The following is a 20554-nucleotide window of genomic DNA, read 5'->3' as shown; positions in this document are numbered from 1 at the left end:
GCAAACATGTGACCAGCAGTAAACGCAAACATGTGACCTGCAGTCAACGCAAACATGTGACCTGCAGTCAACGCAAACATGTGACCTGCAGTCAACGCAAACGTGTGACCGCAGTCAACGCAAACGTGTGACCAGCAGTCAACGCAAACATGTGACCAGCAGTAAACGCAAACATGTGACCAGCAGTAAACGCAAACATGTGACCGCAGTAAACACAAACATGTGACCGGCAAAAAACACAAACATGTGACCGCAGTAAACACACACATCTCTCGTTTGTAGTGTGACATCCATAAAAGACTAAATTAATTTAGCAGCGCCACACCAGGCTTTAAGCTGCGTCTACACAACTGGCCACATGGGGCGCTATTTTTCACACAATGCAAATGTCTCTGTTGAGCTGTACTTCATGTATGTTCTAAGCCTCTTGGCTGTACTTCATGTATGTTCTAAGCCTCTCGGGCTGTACTTCATGTATGTCCTAAGCCTCTCGGGCTGTACTTCATGTATGTTCTAAGCCTCTCGGGCTGTACTTCATGTATGTTCTAAGCCTCTCGGGCTGTACTTCATGTATGTTCTAAGCCTCTCGGGCTGTACTTCATGTATGTTCTAAGCCTCTCGGGCTGTACTTCATGTATGTTCTAAGCCTCTCGGCTGTACTTCATGTATGTTCTAAGCCTCTCGGGCTGTACTTCATGTATGTTCTAAGCCTCTCGGCTGTACTTCATGTATGTTCTAAGCCTCTCGGGCTGTACTTCATGTATGTTCTAAGCCTCTCGGGCTGTACTTCATGTATGTTCTAAGCCTCTCGGGCTGTACTTCATGTATGTTCTAAGCCTCTCGGGCTGTACTTCATGTATGTTCTAAGCCTCTCGGGCTGTACTTCATGTATGTTCTAAGCCTCTCGGCTGTACTTCATGTATGTTCTAAGCCTCTCGGGCTGTACTTCATGTATGTTCTAAGCCTCTCGGGCTGTACTTCATGTATGTTCTAAGCCTCTCGGGCTGTACTTCATGTATGTTCTAAGCCTCTCGGCTGTACTTCATGTATGTTCTAAGCCTCTCGGGCTGTACTTCATGTATGTTCTAAGCCTCTCGGGCTGTACTTCATGTATGTTCTAAGCCTCTCGGCTGTACTTCATGTATGTTCTAAGCCTCTCGGGCTGTACTTCATGTATGTTCTAAGCCTCTCGGGCTGTACTTCATGTATGTTCTAAGCCTCTCGGCTGTACTTCATGTATGTTCTAAGCCTCTCGGGCTGTACTTCATGTATGTTCTAAGCCTCTCGGGCTGTACTTCATGTATGTTCTAAGCCTCTCGGCTGTACTTCATGTATGTTCTAAGCCTCTCGGGCTGTACTTCATGTATGTTCTAAGCCTCTCGGGCTGTACTTCATGTATGTTCTAAGCCTCTCGGGCTGTACTTCATGTATGTTCTAAGCCTCTCGGCCTGTACTTCATGTATGTTCTCTGTGCAGCGGAGTTCAGCATCTGGACTCGTGAGGCGGGCGCGGGGGGCCTGTCCATCGCCGTGGAGGGCCCGAGTCGAGCCGAGATCTCCTTCGACGACAGGAAAGACGGCTCGTGTGGCGTGGCCTACATCGCACAGGAGCCCGGTACTCCACACTCACGCCACAACCTTCTGTCCTCTAAATGTCTACTATTAAAGCCCCAATGCGTAACCTTCCAGTCATTCCATTTGTCATGAGCCGCACCAGTAGAAACACTCCTCATGAACTGGATGTGACGCTTTAATGTGCAGATTTAAGGCAGTTAGATTGCACAGGGATAATGGCTCTTTTCACAAATATAACAGACCGGGTTCAACGTTTATGTTTTTTTTAATTGGGCTAATGCAGTATTGTTTAATTTAAAATATTTTACTCAAATGTTATGTTCTTGATGAAGTCGGAAGCGGAAAGCTCATTTTGAGAACTTTGATTGAAGATGTTGTATCCAAAGAGAGTGGTTTGTTTGTGCTTTTATGCAGTCATATTCCAAAATCAAATGCCTAAAATCCAGTGAATCGTCCCAGTCTGAATGAAACGACCATATTATAGATTGATTGGCTGCTCTGCTCTTCTGCCAAAAGCTTCTCTCTGAAGTCCTCCTTCTCTCTCTCTGCAGGAGACTATGAGATCGCAGTGAAGTTTAACGAGCAGCACATCCCGGACAGTCCCTTCCTCGTCCCGGTCGTGGCTCCGGTGACCGACGCGCGCCGGCTAACTGTTAGCGGTCTTCAGGTGAGACTCAGAGGGGACTCATCCAGACCGGACTGAACCTGGACCCGGGACAGAGGCACGGGGACCGGCTGAGGGAGTAAATGGGACTGAACGTGGCCAATCCAGTTACAGTTATTCACAGATTCTGAAAGTGTGAATTCAAAGCTTTCCAATGATGTCTCACTCATGTAGATCTGATAATATTTGAGTAAGTTGTGGTCATTTGAATGTAAACAACTCTCAAACCCATTCACTGAGAAAACGGCTTCCAAAGTTTCTCACCGGAGTGAGCCCAGAGTCACAGGGGGCGGGGCTCATTTGCATCTCATTGAGATAAGCCCTCCCCCCCGTCACACTGACACCACCTTCCCCCTACAGCTGTCACTGAAGACTCAAGAGGAGTGTTGTTATTGATGGTAACTGGACTTGAATCAGAATTAGAAGTTACTGTATTAAAATGGAAATACTTGGATTACAAAAAGGCCCTGAATAGAATCAAAGAATCAGAATGAGAATAGGGTTCATTGCATTTGTCGATAAACATAATTCACAGGTGATTCACCAACAATGGTGCACTGAATGATTCAACACAAACAACAAAAGATAAGATAAGAGCCTTTAATGTTACAACGCAGTAGATACAGGGGGAAAGGACAGTAACTTATAGGAAGTTTAAAAAACACTCTTAATAGAAGAACTCTTATAAACAGATGCCAGGGCCAGGTATACGAACTGCAACGGGTCCATGGCTTTGAATATATGAGATATGAGATAATAGATATGATATGTATACCACCAGAGTCCAATTACATCAGAGATCACATCCTCATCCTCTTCTTCGTCTGTGCACTCTTCTGTGCTGTGACTCTCGGCTCTTGGCATCAAAGCTGTAAACAAATAACAGGACATTTAAGAAATGGCTAACTATTTCACATAAAACACTCATTAACTATTTATTTTTTTAACACAATGTGAGAGTTTCAATATAAATACCTGAAGTGCTGATAACTCTTGATCTTTGGAAGCCGTCTGAAGAAGGGACTCAGATGCTTCTGCCAGTCCAAGTTCTTGACAAACACTTTGCTATCCGCCGTTCCAACAAGCTGTGGGATATTGAGGTGAGACTCAGGAGAGCTGTTTTCCACTACCTGATGACAAGGGCGACACTGTAAAAAAATGAGAACAGAAGAAACATATCTTAAGCAGAGAGCAGCACTGAAGTTTTGCCAGGCTAATGTTTACACATTACAGTAGTCAAATAATATAAACTAACCTCAGCGATGTCTTCCAAAGTGTCAACCCTGGTCTTCATGTATGCTCGCTTGATAATCTGATGATCTGTGCGTGGCCTGCAGCTTCTGATGTGTGGGAGAAGCTGTTTCCACAGTGATCTGAAGCTTGATGTACAAACTGCAGGCTCACCTGAAAAACAGATGTTACTTATGGTTAATTATACTCTAATCATTAAAACACGAAAATCACCAAAATAATGTTTTACACTTACCACGCTCCTTAGCAGACTTCACGTAGAGACAGGTCATGTCAGTCAGGGTGTCTTTGCCAATTCTGAAAAGGTGGATAAAAGGATTAGGGTTAACAGTAATATGGGAATAACACGCTTCACAGATAACAGTTCACATTGTGACGTTAACGGTGTATTTAAGATGCAAAACGCGGAGATATTGGGACATCTGCCCTCGGCTAGCGATGCTAGCTAGCTCACTTGAGATAACACTGCTCGTAAAAGCAAAACACTTGCAGAACAGCACACCAAAACATAAACATACACTCGAGTTTAAAACCGGCGCACATTAAAGTGATTAAAAGCGGGTGTTTTAGTCGCAAAGCTTACCTGGTTCAGCCGTCCTGTTGTCTCTCCCAACACCGTGCACAGAGAGACACACAGGAAGCTGATAATGGCCAGGCAAGCGCGTGACATGGGACAAGAAATGGAAAAGGGTAGAAATGAAAGTCAAAATCTGGTCTTGTTCACTGGGATTGGAACGCTTGAATTAAAAAGTACTCCAGTATTTGAAGTTGTAACAGCATTTTTGCGCCAATTTATCCGTTTTGCTGAGGTTTTGTTCTGCGTAAGCCATTTTAATTCCTGTTTAGTTCTTGTTTAGTTATTGATTAAATTTATTAAATTTATTAAATTTTATTTATTTTATTTATTTTATTTATTTTATTTATTTTATTTATTTTATTTATTTTATTTATTTTATTTATTTTATTTATTTTATTTTATTTATAAAAAAAAAATTAGACATTCTCATCTCTAGAGAGAACCTTTTTTTACATTTAATTTGACTTGCATTACTTCCTGGAGGCTCATAAAACATCCTCTTGTTCTAAATTGAACCCTATTTATCATCGGTTTGTTTTAGTTAGTGATTAGTATCTCGATTTGATGCTGGTTTCTAGTTCAATGCTCGTTTGGTCCTAGTTTTTGCTCTGGTTTGGACCTACACATTTTTTTCCATTTACTCTTTTCGTTATATTGAATGAGACAGTTTGATTCCCCTCGGCCCGTCCCCTTGTGCCTCTGTCCTGACCACAGTCCAGTTCCCGAGGCGCCTCTCTGTGTTTCATTTAAAGACTTTTAACAGACCTCCCTCACGCTCTGATTGGTCCACCTGCAGCCGACGTCCTCACAGCGACTCTCTCAATCCTGTCTTTACCAAACTAGACTCTGGAGTGGCATAAACTAGTCGTTGCTAACTGTGTGATGCTCTTTTCTCTGGCTGCGGTGTGGTTTTCACGTCTCCTGCCTCTCGGTTTGGAGGTTATGGATGTTAGATTTCTACAGTTTAGAACCGCTGTAATGTATGTGGTAATCAGCAGTAGTACTAATAGTAGAAGTAGCAGTTGTATTTCTGTACTTTTCAAAGCTGTGCTCGCGCTCTTTTGTCGACTGCAGATGAACCAATCGCAGCTCAGGTAAGAAACAGGTTTAGTCTTGGTTTAATATTCATGTTTTAAATGTAATCTTTAATTCTTGGTTCTACTTGAATTAGGGCTGCAAGATAAATAATATGTCTTTTGGTGGTATTCAGAACCCAGTTGCTTTACTAAAATCAACTCTTGTAGTGAGTGTACTTATAAACTCATAATAAAAAAGGTTTTAATCCTAGGCTACCCCAAATAAATTGTCTGTTTGCTGTAACCCGAGCCAACATTTTCAAGTGGGTCGGACGTTAGGCAAATTCTTATTTTTTTTACTTTGAAGGCAAAAGAAAATATCAACATTTTTGCCATTTTTGGACTCGGAGTGACCACCAGGGGTCGGGCTTCAACAGTCCAGGGGTCAGGCTTCAACAGTCCAGGGGTCAGGCTTCAACAGTCCAGGGGTCGGGCTTCAACAGTCCAGGGGTCAGGCTTCAACAGTCCAGGGGTCAGGCTTCAACAGTCCAGGGGTCAGGCTTCAACAGTCCAGGGGTCAGGCTTCAACAGTCCAGGGGTCAGGCTTCAACAGTCCAGGGGTCAGGAGGCTTCAACAGTCCAGGGGTCAGGCTTCAACAGTCCAGGGGTCAGGCTTCAACAGTCCAGGGGTCAGGCTTCAACAGTCCAGGGGTCAGGAGGCTTCAACAGTCCAGGGGTCAGGAGGCTTCAACAGTCCAGGGTTCAGGCTTCAACAGTCCAGGGGTCAGGAGGCTTCAACAGTCCAGGGTTCAGGCTTCAACAGTCCAGGGGTCAGGAGGCTTCAACAGTCCAGGGGTCAGGAGGCTTCAACAGTCCAGGGGTCAGGCTTCAACAGTCCAGGGTTCAGGCTTCACCAGTCAATGACGGAAAACGTCTCGATCAACCCGATCGGGAGACTAAATCTCACGATTTTAAGGTATTTCAATCGACCTTTTGTACGCCGTTATCCTTTATTTTGGTAGCGAAGGCGAGCGGGGGGAACATGTGGGGGACACGGGCTCCACCATGTTTGTTGTGATGACGCTGCTGGGCGTGTTTCAATCCCAAAATGCATTGCGTAAGACACCGTGATAGAGCGTGGCATGTACTATGGACACGTCAGTGGCACCGACAGAGGCAAACCAACTTGTAAAAAGCAGTTTAACGACACTGACACGCGTTCTGTTTTGTTACAGACGCATGTGGAGGACTGAATATGAAGTCGCATATGTGTTGCGTAGTACGTTATCAGTCCTTTGGGATGTAAGATAGGTTTACCAGCGTGAGAAAAAATATTCGACACAGCGGTTTAGTAAAGACCGGTCGTGAGTCGGCAAAATCTTTTATTTTTCAATGAAACGCTGATGATTTTTTTTCAGTCGGCTAGTTTCATACCGGGTCGCTCGGGTTACGGCAAACAGACATATAATTTTGCTCAGCCCTATGTCATATCATCATAATGCAACTCAAATGTTAACCTTGAACAGAACTGTATTGTTAGAGCTGTTAGTCCTGGTTTAGTCCTGGTTTAGTCCTGGTTTAGTCCTGGTTTAGACCTGGTTTAGTCCTGGTTTAGTCCTGGTTTAGTCCTGGTTTAGTCCTGGTTTAGTCCTGGTTTAGTCCTGGTTTATCCCGTCTGTCGCCCGCAGGAGTCTGGGTTGAAGGTGAACCACCCGGCCTCGTTCGCTGTGCGTCTGAATGGAGCCCAGGGCAAGATGGAGGCTCAGGTCCACAGTCCGTCTGGAGCCCTGGACGAGTGCGTGGTCACTGAGATTGAGAAAGGTCCGTATCACTGACTTAAGACCTGGTTTGAACCAAGTTTAGACCGTTTTTAATGTATTTTTTAGGTCTGTGACTGTGTTCTTCAGTTTTAGTCTGCAATAGTTCTAGCTCTGTCCAGTTTTACTCCTTGTTTAGTCCTGGATTAGTTCCTCTTTAGCCCTGTTTTAGTCCTGGGTAAGTCCTTGTTTAGACCTAGTCCAGTGTGTCACTGGGGGTTGGACAATATGACAAAAAAATAATGACAATTGTCCTATAAAATGTCTTTCAATGTAGATTTCCTGAGCACAAATGATACACAATTCAATTCATCTTGGCCATTTAACACCAAAAAGAAGAAATGCACCTCAAAAGTCACATGCTTTTAGTGACTGTAAAAAGACTGATCTCGATTCAAAATGACTTATATCACAGCCCTTTTCCAGCTTTAGTCTTTCTTTGGTCTTGTTTTAGTCTTTGACATGAGGAAAAGGCTGTCAAGCCAAGTTTAGTCTTCAGTTCAGGTTTTACTCTTAATTCAGGTTTAAACCCGTTATTTAATTCTACATCAAGATGTTTCCAGTGTTTTTCTGCAGTTCTTAATTGTAAATCTGTCATTAGTGATGCACATCAGGCTGCGATCATTGAGAGGATTCATCTGAAACCCGTTACACACAGATGACAGTCTCTCCGATCGTTCCTCACGTTTAAATCACAAACAGACGATTCACTGTGTATTTCCTTCTTTTCGCGTCTCAGATAAGTACGTGATCCGGTTCATTCCCAGAGAGAACGGCGTCCACTCCATCGACGTGAAGTTCAATGGCGCTCACATCCCGGGAAGTCCTTTTCAGGTCAGGGTGGGAGAGCCGGGGCAGACCGGAGAGGCCGGCCTCGTGACGGCCTACGGCGCCGGACTGGAGAGAGGGACCACAGGTGAGACACGTCAAACGCACACGGTGCACGGTTTGGGCCGGTTCACTTCGGAGCTGCTCGAAAGTGTCTCCGTGGCGAACCGTCTTAACGTTCTAAAGTGCGAGATGATGGCTTCCAAAGGCGTCCGGCGCGTCATTGGCTCCGGGAACGTGTCCGAGCGAGAAAAAAAAGGCACCAAAAAGCGGACGTTAACAGCAACATGTCGGTGTAGTCCCTCATTCGTCCAGGAGTGTTCATCAAAGCTCTTGGCTCTTCACCCACCGCCCGGGAAAGAGTCGAAGTCAAAGGGTTCACGATTGTATCCATTCAATACAGTCAAATCTGTTTTGCTTCGGCACAGATATGTCCTAAAAGCAGTTATTCTGGTGAAAATTACACCGCCGAGTGCTGTCTGCAGCTGATTATAGAGCGTTTTACCTTTCTTGTGACTGCACACGCCGCTCTGGTCTCAAAGTTTTGAAAAGTGCTTTTAAACTGAACAATTAAAGATGTTTTAGGGACGTCACAATGTTGAATTCTAGTGACGAGAAACACCACAATTTAACGATTATCGACGATTATCGACGATTATCGACACCACAAAACAAAAGCTCTTCATGAAATAAAACTTTCTGGATCTAAAAGTTTTTATTTTTTTATATGAACAGTGACATAAAAACACAATACTTTTAAGTGCGCTGATTGAATTCATAATATTGTGTTTGGACTGCTGCAAACGGTTTAAACAGAACTTATTTTGTTTGTCACGTTTTTAAGGCGGTAAACAAGAGTTTCTGTCATTCCTCATTTTAAAATATAAAAACGATCCTTCTCTGTCCGCGGCATCGCAGGCGTCCAGTCGGAGTTCACCATAAACAACAGCAGAGCGGGCCCCGGGGCCTTGACCGTGACCATCGAGGGCCCGTCCAAGGTGAAGATGGACTGCGCGGAGCTGCCCGAGGGCTTCAGGGTCCACTACACGCCCATGGCCCCCGGCAACTACTGCATCGGCGTGAAGTACGGCGGCCCCAACCACGTCCAGGGCAGCCCCTTCACCGCCAAGGTCAACGGTGAGCGCCGGCTTCGTGATGGTGACGCCTTAAAGGAGACGTATTATGCTCTTTATCCGGTGTTTAGTGTTGAACTGTGTCGTGAGAGCGGCATCAACCGCAGTCTTGATCTCAAACTGCTCAGTCATAGAAACAGATCCGGTCACTTCCTATTCAAAGCTGCAGGACTGATAAGCTCCGCCTCTTCATAGTGACATCACAGGCACAAGCGGCGGATTGGCCCTTTACGTGTTTTTACTTTTGACATGTTTAACTTAAAAAAAGAAAATTCAAATATCAAGGAGTTAGTTTAGAGTAAAAAAGTATACAAAAAAGGCTGAATAGAAATAAAAATGAAACAAATATAGATATTAGATATTCCTGCACTTCTGTGATTCATTTGACGGAAAGTTCACATTAGTTTGATAATTAAACCTGGACTAACGACACATTTCTGTTGGATTGACATCGTATCTGAGAGATTTATTCTTGTCACTGTCGCCCAGGCCTTATATTTGAACGTTATTTAGTTAAAACATGAATCTCTGCAGTTATTTTGTGAACAGTTTCCAGTACTTTCTGAACACCGCGTTGAACATTCAAACCCGTGCTACTGCTCAGCCCGTTGTCATGGGAGACGCGCCTTCTCGTGTCTCCTCAGGCCCTCGTCTGGTGAACGTGACCAACGCCAGCGAGACGTCGACTCTGACGCTGGACCCGGCCGTGCGCTCCTCCAGCGCCGGCCCCGCCCACAGCGCCCCCTCCTGGACCAGCGAGGCCGACGCCAGCAAAGTCCTGAGCCGAGGGCCGGGTCTGAGCAAGGCTTTTGTGGGGCAGAGGAGCAGCTTCAGCGTGGACTGTAGCAAAGCAGGTCAGTGTCCTTTTACACTGTACTACTCTATACTCTACTGCGCGTCACTAGTACTGCTCTATTGTATAATACTACTCTCATATAGAGGCCGGAGGTGGATTGATGTTATCTTCTATCGTGAAGATAAGATAAACCACAAACTAAAACACATGACTATGAGGTTAATCGATAATCGTGATTATTCAGGTCGAAAGATAATCGTGAGACCCAAAAGATGATGATCACGAGCATTTTAGAAGCAAAATGAAGTATTTTTAGTTCAATCTGAAGCCCAAAAAATAGACCCAAAAGTTAATAACGTATAATAACAAAAATTTTAAAAAAATCTAAAGTTGCTGTTGTTTAGTCACAGTCTCAATAATCGTGAATAATCGTTAAATCGTGATGTTTTTTTCTCACGCTAAAGTTTGATATCGTGACATTTCTAAACACAAAGTAAAGACCGGGCGATTATTATTACTGTTTTTGTGTAGATAACATTGTGTATTCATATACATTTGATTTTGTGCCTCAAAAGTGGCTTTAGACCACGTTTAGTCTCAATTTAGACTGTTTAGTCTCATTTTAGACCACGTTTAGTCTCATTTTAAGCCACGTTTAGTCTCATTTTAAGCCACGTTTAGTCTCATTTTAAGCCACGTTTAGTCTCATGTTAGACCACGTTTAGTCTCATGTTAGACCACGTTTAGTCTTATTTTAGACCACGTTTAGTCTCATTTTAGACCACGTTTAGTCTCATTTTAGACACGTTTAGTCTCATTTTAGACCACGTTTAGTCTCATTTTAGACCACGTTTAGTCTCATTTTAAGCCACGTTTAGTCTCATTTTAAGCCACGTTTAGTCTCATTTTAGACCACGTTTAGTCTCATTTTAGGCCACAATTAGTCTCATTTTAGACCACGTTTAGTCTCATTTTAGACCACGTTTAGTCTCATTTTAAGCCACGTTTAGTCTCATTTTAAGCCACGTTTAGTCTCATTTTAGACCACGTTTAGTCTCATTTTAGGCCACATTTAGTCTCATTTTAAGCCACAATTAGTCTCATTTTAGACCACGTTTAGTCTCATTTTAGACCACGTTTAGTCTCATTTTAAGCCACGTTTAGTCTCATTTTAGACCACGTTTAGTCTCATTTTAAGCCACGTTTAGTCTCATTTTAGACCACGTTTAGTCTCATTTTAAGCCACGTTTAGTCTCATTTTAGACCACGTTTAGTCTCATGTTAGACCACGTTTAGTCTTATTTTAGACCACGTTTAGTCTTATTTTAGACCACGTTTAGTCTCATTTTAGACCACGTTTAGTCTCATTTTAGACACGTTTAGTCTCATTTTAAGCCACGTTTAGTCTCATTTTAGACCACGTTTAGTCTCATTTTAAGCCACGTTTAGTCTCATTTTAAGCCACGTTTAGTCTCATTTTAGACCACGTTTAGTCTCATTTTAGACCACGTTTAGTCTCATTTTAAGCCACGTTTAGTCTCATTTTAGACCACGTTTAGTCTCATTTTAGGCCACATTTAGTCTCATTTTAGGCCACATTTAGTCTCATTTTAAGCCACAATTAGTCTCATTTTAGACCACGTTTAGTCTCATTTTAGACCACGTTTAGTCTCATTTTAAGCCACGTTTAGTCTCATTTTAGACCACGTTTAGTCTCATTTTAAGCCACGTTTAGTCTCATTTTAGACCACGTTTAGTCTCATTTTAGACCACGTTTAGTCTCATTTTAGACCACGTTTAGTCTCATTTTAAGCCACGTTTAGTCTCATTTTAGACCACGTTTAGTCTCATTTTAGGCCACATTTAGTCTCATTTTAGGCCACGTTTAGTCTCATTTTAAGCCACAATTAGTCTCATTTTAGACACGTTTAGTCTCATTTTAAGCCACGTTTAGTCTCATTTTAGACCACGTTTAGTCTCATTTTAGACACGTTTAGTCTCATTTTAAGCCACGTTTAGTCTCATTTTAGACCACGTTTAGTCTCATTTTAGACCACGTTTAGTCTCATTTTAAGCCACGTTTAGTCTCATTTTAGACCACGTTTAGTCTCATTTTAGGCCACATTTAGTCTCATTTTAAGCCACAATTAGTCTCATTTTAGACCACGTTTAGTCTCATTTTAGACCACGTTTAGTCTCATTTTAAGCCACGTTTAGTCTCATTTTAGACCACGTTTAGTCTCATTTTAAGCCACGTTTAGTCTCATTTTAGGCCACATTTAGTCTCATTTTAGGCCACGTTTAGTCTCATTTTAAGCCACAATTAGTCTCATTTTAGACCACGTTTAGTCTCATTTTAAGCCACGTTTAGTCTCATTTTAAGCCACGTTTAGTTTCATTTTAGACCACGTTTAGTCTCATTTTAGGCCACGTTTAGTCTCATTTTAGGCCACGTTTAGTCTCATTTTAAGCCACGTTTAGTCTCATTTTAGACCACGTTTAGTCTCATTTTAGACTACGTTTAGTCTCATTTTAGACCACGTTTAGTCTCATTTTAGACCACGTTTAGTCTCATTTTAAGCCACGTTTAGTCTCATTTTAGACCACGTTTAGTCTCATTTTAGACCACGTTTAGTCTCATTTTAAGCCACGTTTAGTCTCATTTTAGACCACGTTTAGTCTCATTTTAGGCCACATTTAGTCTCATTTTAGGCCACGTTTAGTCTCATTTTAGACCACGTTTAGTCTCATTTTAGGCCACGTTTAGTCTCATTTTAGACCACGTTTAGTCTCATTTTAGGCCACGTTTAGTCTCATTTTAGACCACGTTTGTCTCATTTTAGACCACGTTTAGTCTCATTTTAGACCACGTTTAGTCTCATTTTGTCCTGCGTTAATGTAAATACTTCCTTACATTGTGGGCGTGTGCGCAGGAAAGAGCATGCTGCTGGTGGGCGTGCACGGCCCACACGTCGTCCCCTGTGAGGAGGTGGTGGTCAAACACATGGGGCGGCTGCAGTACAACGTGGGCTACGTCCTGAAGGAGCGGGGAGACTACACCCTGGTGGTCAAGTGGGGCGACCAGCACGTGCCCGGCTCACCCTTCCACGTGGTCGTGCCCTGAACCCATGAACGCACCTGGAGCTCCGCCCACATGTTTTTGTTTGTTTTGTGGCCTGTGTAGATTGTTCAGAACCCAGAGAAAGCCGTGTCCCATGAGCTCTGCAGATGTTTTTAGGCCCATATTCTTTTCCCCAAATCATGTCATTTAAATGTGGTCCACAGCCCGTTTAAGCACACGCCTGTAAGAGAGCGCTGAAGGCCTGTTTTGTGCCTTCCCTCTTTGACCTCAAGTGTTCAAATAAAGCTTCCGGTGCGTTCTTTAGGCGGCAGCTCCACCTAAACTAAATATGAGCGCGTGCTGCAGAATGAAGGCCGATATCACATCTGTAACAAAGGCAAATATGGGTCTTTCTTTAGCCAGAACTGAGGCCTTTTCCTCTTTCTCTCAGGCTTGTCTCACATTAAACCGGCTTCAATACTTAGGAAAAGGCTCTGAACACATTTGGATCATTCAAACTGACCATTTCCATCACACCATTTTCACTCTTCAACGTCCAAAAATGTGATCTTTTATTCTAATCCATTGAAAGAAAAACTCACCCAACTCTGTCTTTTCAAAATGTTCCATAAAACAATGTGGACGCTCATGAAAACCTCTGTAGAAAACCAACCACTGTCAATGTGACGATTATGACAAATACACTCACCACAAAAAGCACTAAATGACCTTCTGTAAAAACGTGGAGATTTGGCGACACTAATGTATTTTTTACTTTTCTTTTCATATGAATAAATCAAACGAGGAACAAATATGGCGTGAAGTCGTCTGGACTTTTCATCTTTTACCTCACGTCATCAAATATTTGCATCTTTGAGTATTTGTTTTGCAGACGGCGTCTAAACCAGAGCTCTCTTATTACACACGAATCAAAGTGAAATGTGACATCGTTTCCCATGAGGCGCGTCCAGGGCCGGCCCAGCCTATAAGCGAACTAAGCAGCCGCATAGGACCCCGAGGCTTTAATAGGGCCCCCAATCTGGCAACCCGTTTTATGCGAAGTGCAAGCGCAGCGTGCGCCACTAGTGTAGTAGCGCTGCTGGCGCGGCAGCGCACACAGCGGTAACATATAACGCACAAACCGCATTTATTTGTAATGACAATCTGGCAACCAAGACACCAGACCTGCGCTGATTGGGCAACTTCATTGTGCGCAAGGAGAACGAGAGCAAAACATAAACACAACAGAACTGGTCCCTGCGTGGCCCTCATGTCCAGAGGAATATATCTCCTGGTGCCGAAAAACGAAAGAAGAAACTTCTTGACGATGTAAAGAAACTGCAAACTCAACAACACTCTCCAGGTATTGAACTTCTCTTACAAAGAGACGGTTAATGCTGCTGTTTGAAACAACACGAGTCTGTCACGTTAGTTCGCTCAGGCTGGAGGCGACGAGAGCTCTGCCCCGCGCACAATAATATGTCTGAATGAAAGATAATAAGCTTAACATTTACACCAGCCCGGGAGTGTTAGCTGCAGGTGAGGCCGGTGAGGGGCGTCTGTGCCCCGGTCACTAAGAGGCGGAGATCCGGTCCGGACGAGCGCCGTCTCGTCCAGAACCTCTGATGTGAGACTTTGGAGTGAACAGTGTGCGGCCCTGTCCCGGGCCCCTGAGCAGGGCCCCTGTGCAGCCTCACTTAGAGATGAGCGGGTTTGAGTTTGCGTCCCCTCTCTCACATCACCATATGTGAGATCAATCGTGACTCGTGATGTCCGTTTTACTTTGACTTCTTCACGTGCAATGAGAGGAATGTAAAGGTTTATGCACGTGAGGTCCATCAGCCAATCACATCGCAGCATTGTTTCATGCAGGAGTCCAGTGTGTGATGTTCTGATCAGAACAAACATTTATATTGTAATTCACTTTTAATAGAGCAATAAAACATTTCAATTTATTTAAAAAGCATCATTAGACTATTTGTTATAAATTATAATAAATTGATAGTGAAAAATAACCAGACATATTATAATTACGTCTGTTATAGAATAATACTATATATTTTTATACAAAAGTGGCAAAGCTGCAGAAACGCAGTCTCTTCACAATAGCTAGGTTTGGACCTTCACTTCTAGTTCTGTTCATTCTCTGGGAATAACATGTTTGCACTGTTTTATCAGTGTTAATTGTTAATCAAGCAATGCTTATGCCATTTGTTTAATATAACTTGTTTTGTCACTTAAGCAAGAAGGAACAGTTGGGAGCTGTAAAAGATAAATTAGTAAGGATAACTATTACTTTTACATTTTCAATTAAAATGAATCAATTTGACCATAATTATTTTCATAGCCAATATTGTATTGAGTAATTAAGTACACTATTGTATTAATAACTGGCTTTAGTCACTTTCTCCTGGCACAGTTTCATCACATCATCCAAAAAAGGTCTGAAAATCTCTGGGGAAGGGCCCCCAGACCCCCCCTGTTCATTCATTTAAACTAATGTGCTAATGTGGCTGTCGACCCTTAACGCCCAAAAACATATCTGGGATGTGTGTTATTTGTACAGGGAGTAGAGGTGATGTCAGTGGAATACCAAGTTGCATTGTGGGATTTAAGTTATCAATATTTGAGCTTGTGAGGTGTTGAGAATAAACTAACTGTCAAACGGATGCCCTGGAGTTTTGGTGCTTTGTTTGCATTGAAGAAAGTTCCATATGTGAATTGTTTACTGACAATGGCAATAAAACTGATTCTGATGACGTGGTGAGGGGCCCCCAAAAATGTTTTCGCTTAGGGCCCCCTGAAGGCTTGGGCCGGCCCTGGGCACGTCTTACTTCTTTTTATCACTTTATTCGTTTATTTAGTGTTTGAAAATAACTCCCTGAGCCATAAAAAGTCACATGAAAATCCCTAAAGTGAAAGTAGAATCGATAGTTTTGGTCCAAAATGTCGACATGTGCTGGAAAGTTGTGGCAGTTTAGTCCATAACTTTATAGAAATACATCTGTCTATTTTTGTTTTACATCCACTTGATTTTAAACTAAAACTGCCACAAAAGAAGCTGTGTCCACAAAAGGATTAAATGAAACCCTGAGGCCAACAGAGCTTTTGAGCTTTTCCAATGTAGAAAATCTGACCATTTCATCACAAACACACATTCTTGGAGCATGAATTGGACAGTGTCAGATGAAGCCTGTTTGTTTTCACCCTCCAAAATGAACCGTTTCTCACGTCTTTTGAAATGAACTCTAGACGTGTCATCATTTGCTGCTCCCTTTATTTCCTCACTCTTTTTCTTTCAGAACATTGCAGTGAACAGCTTTGAGGCCGCGTCTTTTCAAACGTCTGCGGACACAGCTCACGCTCTAAAATCATCTCATTTCAGTTTCACATTTACACTTTTGACTTTTCTTTCCACTACTGACGTCATTCTTTCTGTTTCGTGCCTTTGACGCGACCAGAAGCTGCTCTCGCCCTCTGCACCGCGTCATATCGCGTCCACGTGCTTGTTTTTGACCTCACCATGTCTTGAGTTTGTGCAGTCGAGGTTTGAGCCCAGAATAATAAAAAAGCTCAAACTGTCACAAAGGTGTAAATAAGAGCGGCTGAATGTTTGTGCGTTTACAGCCGTCCTACACCGAGTTGCACCTTATTCTGCCTCGACTGGAAACGGGAGGAAGAAGCAGCGCGAGAATGTGATGAAATAGTGTCCGGATGGTTGAACTGGATTAGGCTGATGACGTGTGTGCGTCATGGGAAAAGGACAATGTGTCAAAGGAAAACAAAAACAGTGTCTGTGTAAAAACCTGGCTCCGCCTTCTTTTTCGCCCTCAAGAAGACGACACAAACGTGGTTCCGTTTATCTGGGCTTTTCTCCTGTGTTATGTTGTTTTTTTTCCTGATTTGTTTCTGCGACCGTGGCACAGTGGTCAGAGTGCTCGGAGGTCAGGGGGTTCGATGGCACTTTTGTCGGACCGTCCCGGGGCGGCTGTGGCTGCTGAAGCGATTGCCTTCAGTGCGGCGGCTTCGACAAGTGTGTGGAGCAAAGTGTGAGGCGTTCTTCTGGTTCTATACGTGTAGAGGAGTTACTTTAGTACAAGAACAGACACACCTGGTCAAGGAAGACTGCAGTAAAAGTAGCTCAGTGAAAGGATGAAGTTAAAGTACTCAAGTATTCGCTGCAGAATCTACTCCAGTCAAATCAAATGCGGCTTCAATGTTTGAAAAATGATCTGTTCCTTCTAAAGACGAGATGAAAAGTGTGTTTTTGTGGAGTTCTGTTGAGTCCAGCTGTAAAACGAGTGTCAATGATGTAAAAGCCATATTTGGGGACCATATTTTGTACATTTACTTTTTCCAAAACAAAAGCAAGATGAAGCCGACTCAAAGCTCGTTAGAACTGTCAATATCGTTAAGAGTTTTCCAAATAGATGAATAAAGAGGAGTTAGAACAAAATGTGTGACGAGCAGAGGAAAGCTTTCTGTGAGTCTGGAACATCTGAGCAAATCAAGTCTGTGAGCTTCATGTGAGACTTGAAATGGGACAAAAGACCTGGAAAACTCCTCCACTAAAGTACTTTCTACTTGGAGACTTTTGTTAGAAATGCAGAGGAGTCAAAGTGAGAAGTGCTCGGCTCAAATGCAACTTAAACATCCTCCAAAACTGTACTTAGTAAATGTATTTCGTGGCTGAGAACCTCTGCATTTGGGTTTTGTTGGACAGTTTCATTCAAGAGACGTTTGTAATATGCTTAAAATGTATGAAAAATAATGTCATTAATGAGACAAAGTATTGATTTTATGATTTATTTATTTAACTTTAAAGCCGCTTAAGTTCATATGATTGACTGTTCTCCAAATATTTGACATTTATCATTATCTAACTTAAAGCAACATTTAACATAATAAAAGAGCTGCATTAAACAGAGAAACACTGAGTCGAGACGTCGTCTGAAACAGCAGATTGTCACAGGATCAGATCAGGATTAGGTTTTTATCGTCTCATCTTCGGCTCCAGCAGAGACACAGAGGAACCAGGAGCAACCAGACCAAAGCCAACAAACAGAGGCTCTGAGAAGCTGCAGATGAAGGAGTGGAGGAGGAACAGACTGTTATCATGTCTAACCTGATAGAAGGACAGAGCTCCAGCCTCAGAGTCCAGGAACACACCTACTCTATGTACCCTATACATGCTTGTAACGTAGCCACAGTTTGTGTTCCTTTTACAATGATAAACAGACCATCCTCCTCCTCCATCTCTCCTCAGACTCCAGGACTGATCATTGTCTCCAAACCTACAGTCCTCAGCGTCTCCTCTCCGTCTGATTCCTCTGTAACTCACTGCTACATCTACAGACCCTCTCGTCTCCACCTCCCAGTAACAGCGTCCAGTCAGAGCGGTGGAGCTCAGGACCTGGGGACAGGAACTGAACCTGTCCTGGTGAGACGGAGACAGCTGGAGCTGCTCCACATTGGTCACTGTCCTTTTGTCCACAGACAGCTCCAGTTTGTCGTTGGCCGTGTTTGGATCCAGAGTGACGTGACAGAAATCTGCAAACACAAATACACTGTTCACATCACTTTATTATTATTACAACACTTATAAGAATAGAATGAAATACAGATTATAAACAATAAAGTCAAAGAAAAAAGTGAATTTATTGTAGATTTGAGGTGGTTTAAGTAGTTGAGGAATGTGATACAATAAGAAAAATGAAACATACATTTATTATTCTAAACATATATTTAAAATAACACAAGGAGAAGATTCAGGTTAATGCTATAATTAGATCTTTATAAATATTGTTTGTGGTTTTGAGGCTCAGAGCTTTGGCTTTGGAACCACACCCCCTCACTCTGAAGAGACACACTCACTTCCTGTTTCTTGTAACACACTCATGACATCACTTCCTGTCTCTTGTAACACACTCATGACATCACTTCCTGTTTACTCACACTTCCAGGGGCCTGGGACCATCCAGCGCTCTCCAGCAGGATCCAGCCTGAAACACACACAGCTCTGTCACTGAGGGTCACTCTCACACATGGACAGTAGAGTTTTCTAGAGCAGAGCAACACAAACACAACTATACGACTGACATGAGAGAAATGAGGTCACACAACAACAGGAATGAAAGACACAAGACTGTGACAAACCTGCTACAAAACCACAGCAGCTTTTGTTTGTTCATCAGAGTTATGGCTGAGGGAATAAATGAGTTTTTAAATTGATGGTTTTATATGTGACTGACCAGAGGAAGTGACTCAAACTCTGAGTCCAGGATGTGATGGTCATTCATGATTCTATGATCCAAACCAGTTTCACACACTGCAAGGATGAACTCTGCAGCAAACCACTATTTTAGAAGTCGACTCGTCACTCATTATTTTCATGACTCGTCCAGTCAAACAATACATTTCTATTGAGCCTTGAAGTTATTTTCAATAGAATGTGGCCAGTTTTAGACAAAAACAGAACTCATTCTTCTTGATGAAGGATAGTTACATATGTTCTTATTTGTATTGAATGATAGCGCTGTGTTTGTGATAGAACATGTTTCCACATATTTCACTGATGTTGCTGTTGATGGTGACGAGGTCATGTGATCTCACTTGTGCAGAATTGTATTGTTGATTTGGTTTTTGTTCAAAAGATCTGGGTTTTCAGGCAGTGGACAGTTCCTAAAGCTGGGGACACACTGCACCACTTTTGTGGTTTTGAGAGATTTAGAACGTTGTGGAGGGTTCACACGACACGACTGGAATCTGTGTGAGGGACTGCAGGGGGCAGTGTGGAGCTCACCTGAGGGACTGCAGGGGGCAGTGTGGAGCTCACCTGAGGGACTGCAGGGGGCAGTGTGGAGCTCACCTGAGGGACTGTAGGGGGCAGTGTGGAGCTCACCTGAGGGACTGTAGGGGGCAGTGTGGAGCTCACCTGAGGGACTGTAGGGGGCAGTGTGGAGCTCACCTGAGGGACTGCAGGGGGCAGTGTGGAGCTCACCTGAGGGACTGCAGGGGGCAGTGTGGAGCTCACCTGAGGGACTGCAGGGGGCAGTGTGGAGCTCACCTGAGGGACTGCAGGGGGCAGTGTGGAGCTCACCTGAGGGACTGCAGGGGGCAGTGTGGAGCTCACCTGAGGGACTGTAGGGGGCAGTGTGGAGCTCACCTGAGGGACTGCAGGGGGCAGTGTGGAGCTCACCTGAGGGACTGTAGGGGGCAGTGTGGAGCTCACCTGAGGGACTGCAGGGGGCAGTGTGGGTCGTCCCGTAGAGTGGTCAGGAGCTCTGCTGAGGGTCCTGGATGGTTGTAGCTTAGGTCTAACTCTGTCAGATGGGAGTGGGCGGAGCTCAGAGCTGAGGCCAGAGAAGCCCCGCCCCTCTCAGAGACGAGACATCCTGACAGCCTGTAGACACACAAGGACACTTTCTTAAACCCCCTCGTCCTTCCACTTGATCTGTGCACTCATGAGAAGGACAAGTCTCATTATTGAACTCTGATTATGTGGTAGTGTGGGTTTGTTGTGTTTACGTGTGTGCGACTTTAAACATTCACTATTATATCTAACATTGCTCTGAAGATCACATTTGAGAATAAAAAAGAGAAAGAGAGAGTGATTTTTCCCTCGAGACACTGCAGGAAAAAGTCTTATTTTAGTCTGTTCTGGATTTGTTTTTATTGTTTCATTTAATCCACTCACATCCATAGATTTCTATGGGACAATGGCCCTCATGTATCAAACTTTCGTACATGGTGTACGACTAAAACAAGACACTCTTCTGGATTTATCAAACTGACGTGAGTGCACGGCTCAAATCCTACAGCAGGTCTGAGGTGGCGT

General features: G+C 43.4%; 3 protein-coding genes across 4 annotated transcripts in view; 1 reads left to right on the top strand and 2 right to left on the bottom strand.

Moving 5' to 3' along the window:
* Positions 1-13568, top strand: part of flnba (filamin B a) — a 96686-nt gene extending 83118 nt beyond the window's left edge. For both annotated transcript variants that reach the window (XM_072439917.1, XM_072439916.1), the window contains exons 43-49: positions 1477-1614; positions 2126-2241; positions 6771-6903; positions 7639-7815; positions 8646-8864; positions 9505-9714; positions 12590-13568. In XM_072439917.1, the coding sequence (XP_072296018.1) occupies positions 1477-1614; positions 2126-2241; positions 6771-6903; positions 7639-7815; positions 8646-8864; positions 9505-9714; positions 12590-12780 (1184 nt within the window). In that variant the 3' untranslated portion in view covers positions 12781-13568. The remainder of the gene's footprint in view (positions 1-1476; positions 1615-2125; positions 2242-6770; positions 6904-7638; positions 7816-8645; positions 8865-9504; positions 9715-12589) is intronic.
* Positions 13569-17695: 4127 nt separating this feature from the next.
* LOC140346430 (stonustoxin subunit alpha-like) lies at positions 17696-18442 on the bottom strand. Its single transcript, XM_072432498.1, has 2 exons — positions 18420-18442; positions 17696-18296 (listed from the first exon to the last, which is right to left on the bottom strand). The coding sequence occupies exons 1-2, from the start codon at positions 18440-18442 to the stop codon at positions 17711-17713; spliced, it is 609 nt and encodes a 202-aa protein (XP_072288599.1). The 3' UTR covers positions 17696-17710.
* A 161-nt stretch (positions 18443-18603) lies between these two features.
* Positions 18604-20554, bottom strand: part of LOC140354724 (NACHT, LRR and PYD domains-containing protein 3-like) — a 334575-nt gene continuing 332624 nt past the window's right edge. Inside the window, exons 15-16 of the mRNA XM_072439920.1 lie at positions 19949-20119; positions 18604-18719 (exon numbers count right to left, since the gene is read on the bottom strand). Of these exons, the coding sequence (XP_072296021.1) occupies positions 18665-18719; positions 19949-20119 (226 nt within the window). The 3' untranslated portion in view covers positions 18604-18664. The remainder of the gene's footprint in view (positions 18720-19948; positions 20120-20554) is intronic.

The sequence above is a fragment of the Eucyclogobius newberryi genome, unplaced genomic scaffold (assembly GCF_026437365.1).
Source record: "Eucyclogobius newberryi isolate DKJ021-1_F unplaced genomic scaffold, fEucNew1.0.hap1 SCAF_11, whole genome shotgun sequence".
NCBI lineage: Eukaryota > Metazoa > Chordata > Actinopteri > Gobiiformes > Gobiidae > Eucyclogobius > Eucyclogobius newberryi.
This window is presented reverse-complemented; position numbering and strand designations above follow the sequence as displayed.